The sequence below is a fragment of the Helianthus annuus genome, chromosome 16 (genome assembly GCF_002127325.2).
Source record: "Helianthus annuus cultivar XRQ/B chromosome 16, HanXRQr2.0-SUNRISE, whole genome shotgun sequence".
Lineage (NCBI taxonomy): Eukaryota > Viridiplantae > Streptophyta > Magnoliopsida > Asterales > Asteraceae > Helianthus > Helianthus annuus.
The window spans coordinates 130,637,785-130,641,245 of NC_035448.2; the positions used below are offsets into that span (position 1 = coordinate 130,637,785).

Genomic DNA, 3,461 nt, shown 5'->3' on the forward strand with positions numbered 1-3,461 from the left:
TTCCTAAACAAATATATCATGAAGCATGGTCGAACTTCCCCATTCAAATGGGTCACTCTTCAGCCAGAGTTTGAAAAAGTTATAAATCATAAATTCGCCAGTGACAAAGCTATGAAGAACAAGTATGACAGTATGAGAAAAGAGTACAACCTTTGGAAGTCACTTAAGAATGGAGAGACTGGTCTAGGTTGGAATGAAAGTACCAAGCAACTTAGTTGTTCTGAAGAATGGTGGAAAAGAAAAATTCAGGTGACATAATATAACTCATTCAAAATTTAAATGCCATATAATATTCCAGTCATAATGATAACTAAAGATTTACCATTATATTCTGTAGGAAAACCCGAAAGTTCTAGCAATTCAAAATAACCAACCATCTATACAACTACAAGAAGAGTGGGATCAGTTATTTGGAGATGTAGTTGCTAGTGGGGAAAATTGTGTGGCACCCTCTATGGATCCAACTACATTCAATGAGGTGCATGTTGATAATCTTAAGGATGACAATGTTGAGAACCTTGAGGATGACAATGTTGAGGGAGGTGACAATTTCTTTGGTGACTTCTTGAACGAAGTAAGTCAACATGATGCATCAACATTAAGCCCAAGTGAGATTGCAAAAAATTTTGAAAAGTCTACTAAAGTAAACTAAGCCTAAACCAGTTAAGATGAAACGTAAAGGGAGAGAATCATTGGGAGCTTCAATACTTAAAGAACATTTAACTCAAAGTAGTATGAATCAACAACGTGCTCTAGAAATATTAGAATCAAATTCTTCCAAACTCAGTCAAAGTACTAAGTTTAGTATTGAAGCTGCTATGGGTTTACTTAGCCGGATGGTAGATGCAGGATTAATAAGAGAAGATAAGGAGTTGTGGTTATTTGCAATGGATTTATTTGAAGATTCTGTGAAAAGAGAAATGTTTATAAATGTGTCACATGATCATGGTAGGTTAGCGTGGCTGCAACGAAAGCAAAGGCTCACCGACTCAAGTTTTCTTTGAGGACATGTTACGAAGACATTATTGTTTCTATTTGTTTGAACTTTATTGCTTTTGGATTGATTTATTGTTTTTTACCTTGATGTTTTAGTGACATGACTATATGTTAAACTATTTATCCATTTATATTTTAGCTATTAAAGTTTTTATATGTTAAGCTGATATTGAATTTATTATTAGGGTTACAATGAATAATGAAACAAGCAAGAAGAATCACAAACTGCATTGCTATAATTTTTTGTTGGATTCAACCTATACATGTGATCTAGTTGCTGCATACTATTATAAGCATATGTACAAGGAACCATGCATGACATCACCTCAAACAGGACAGGCTTGGATGATGGAAATTTTAAATGGCAATCCTATACGATGTGTAAATGCATTCAGAATGCATCCAAACATGTTCACGAAATTATGTAGAGAGCTTGAATCAAACTATGGATTGCAGTCGAGTGATAGAATGTTAACTTGTGAGAAGGTGGGGATATTTTGTATACATTGGCATTGGGTTTATCTAACAGGGATGTTGGGGAGCGTTTTCAACGTTCTGGGGAGACTATTAGTAGAGCCTTTCATGAAATTCTAGAGGCAATAGCTGGTAGAGGTAAAGGTTTTCAAGGTCTAGCACGTGACGTTATAAAACCAAAAGATCCAACTTTTCAATTCATACCACCTCAAATCTTGAATGACAAAAGATACATGTCGTATTTCAAGGTATTAATATGATTAATATCATTCCTACTTGTGTACTTTGTTTCTTGACTAATGTTCAAATTATATATAGGATTGTATTGGATGTATTGACGGTACACACATAGGGGCTTGCATCCCAGAGAGTCAGCAACTACCGTATATTGGTAGAAAAGGGGTACCAACTTTCAACGTAATGGCAACATGTGATTTCGATATGTGTTTCACATTCGTATAGATCGGATGGGAGGGATCAGCACATGACATGCGTGTTTTCATTAACGCGACCCAAAATAGTAAATTCAATTTCCCACAACCACCTGAAGGTAATATTTCGAATTACTTACGCATATATTTGGAATTGTTTCATGTTACTTTTAATAAATTCTAACGCCTTTTGTTTTTCAACTCCTTTATCAGGTAGATATTATTTGGTTGATAAAGGATATCCAGATAGAAAAGGATACCTTGTTCCATATTCCAAGACAAGATACCATCAATCTCAATTTCAAAGAGAGCCCCCGAATAATATGCAAGAAGCTTTCAACCGTTCACATTCATCTTTACGAAGTCATATTGAGAGGTCATTTGGAATTTTGAAGAAACGATTTAAGATACTTGGTAAAATGCCCAAGTATAGCGTGCAAACACAAATTGATGTTATCATGGCTACATTTGCATTGCATAACTATATACGTAACTCTCAAGAAGATTTCATGTTTATTGCAATGGAGCAACATCCAAACTACATACTACAAGATGAACTGCATGATGTTCGTAACCATGACACAAGCACCGGTCTATTTGAAGGAACATCGAATGAGATGAAATATGTTCGCAATGAAATTGCTACTTTGATATGGAATGCATGACATTAATGATTTAATAGTATTATATTATGTTATGACTGTTTGTCAATAACTATGTTTTATTTAATTGAAAATGGCCATGTTTTATTCATTTGAGAAATAACTTTTATATATATATATATATATATATAGAGAGAGAGAGAGAGGCCGGTTAACGTACAATACCTCTTATCATACATTATGTACGCGATGCCCTCAGCCGTACGATCTTCAATCGATCAAACGCGAGCGAAACTAATTTAAATGATTAAATTAATCATTTTAATATATCTAAATCATACCAGGAAGGTTAAACGTCATTGCGAGGTCATAAATCTCTGTAATTGACCGATGATAGTTTAAAATCAAACCCTAAATCAAATTCAAAAACCTGAAAATCTTCTTCCCCAACCTCCCTTCGTTCCTTTTAGTGCGATATCGATAATAAGAACTACTAATTTGGGAGTTGTAAGGGTCAAACGGAAGAAGACTGACAATGATCAACCAACAATCGAAGAAGATGAACAGTAACACACACAGATTTTTCACATGCGATATTCAATTTTCCACATGCGATTCTACACACCCCATGCCATTTTTCACATTACCCCATGCTAGCCATTTTTTCACATGCGATATTCAATTTTCCACATGCGATTCTACACACCCGATGCCATTTTTCACATTACCCCATGCTAGCCATTTTTTCACATGCGATATTCAATTTTCCACATGCGATTCTACACACCCCATGCCATTTTTCACATTACCCCATGCCATTTTTCACATGCGATATTCAATTTTCCACATGCGATTCTACACACCCCATGCTATTTTTCACATTACCCCATGCTAGCCATTTTTCACATGCGATATTCAATCTTCCACATGCGATTCTACACACCCCATGCCATTTTTC

At 35.2% G+C, this 3,461-nt stretch overlaps 2 protein-coding genes across 2 annotated transcripts; both read left to right on the plus strand.

Moving 5' to 3' along the window:
- On the plus strand, positions 1-844 carry LOC110916975 (uncharacterized protein At2g29880-like). The gene is made up of 2 exons (XM_022161609.2): positions 1-249; positions 338-844. Exons 1-2 carry the CDS (start codon positions 19-21, stop codon positions 650-652), a joined length of 546 nt encoding a protein of 181 aa, XP_022017301.2. The 5' UTR covers positions 1-18; the 3' UTR covers positions 653-844.
- Positions 669-2,566, plus strand: LOC110919584. Its single transcript, XM_022163857.1, has 5 exons — positions 669-948; positions 1,483-1,718; positions 1,789-1,887; positions 1,933-2,020; positions 2,115-2,566. The coding sequence occupies exons 1-5, from the start codon at positions 669-671 to the stop codon at positions 2,564-2,566; spliced, it is 1,155 nt and encodes a 384-aa protein (XP_022019549.1).
- Positions 2,567-3,461: the final 895 nt, after the last annotated feature.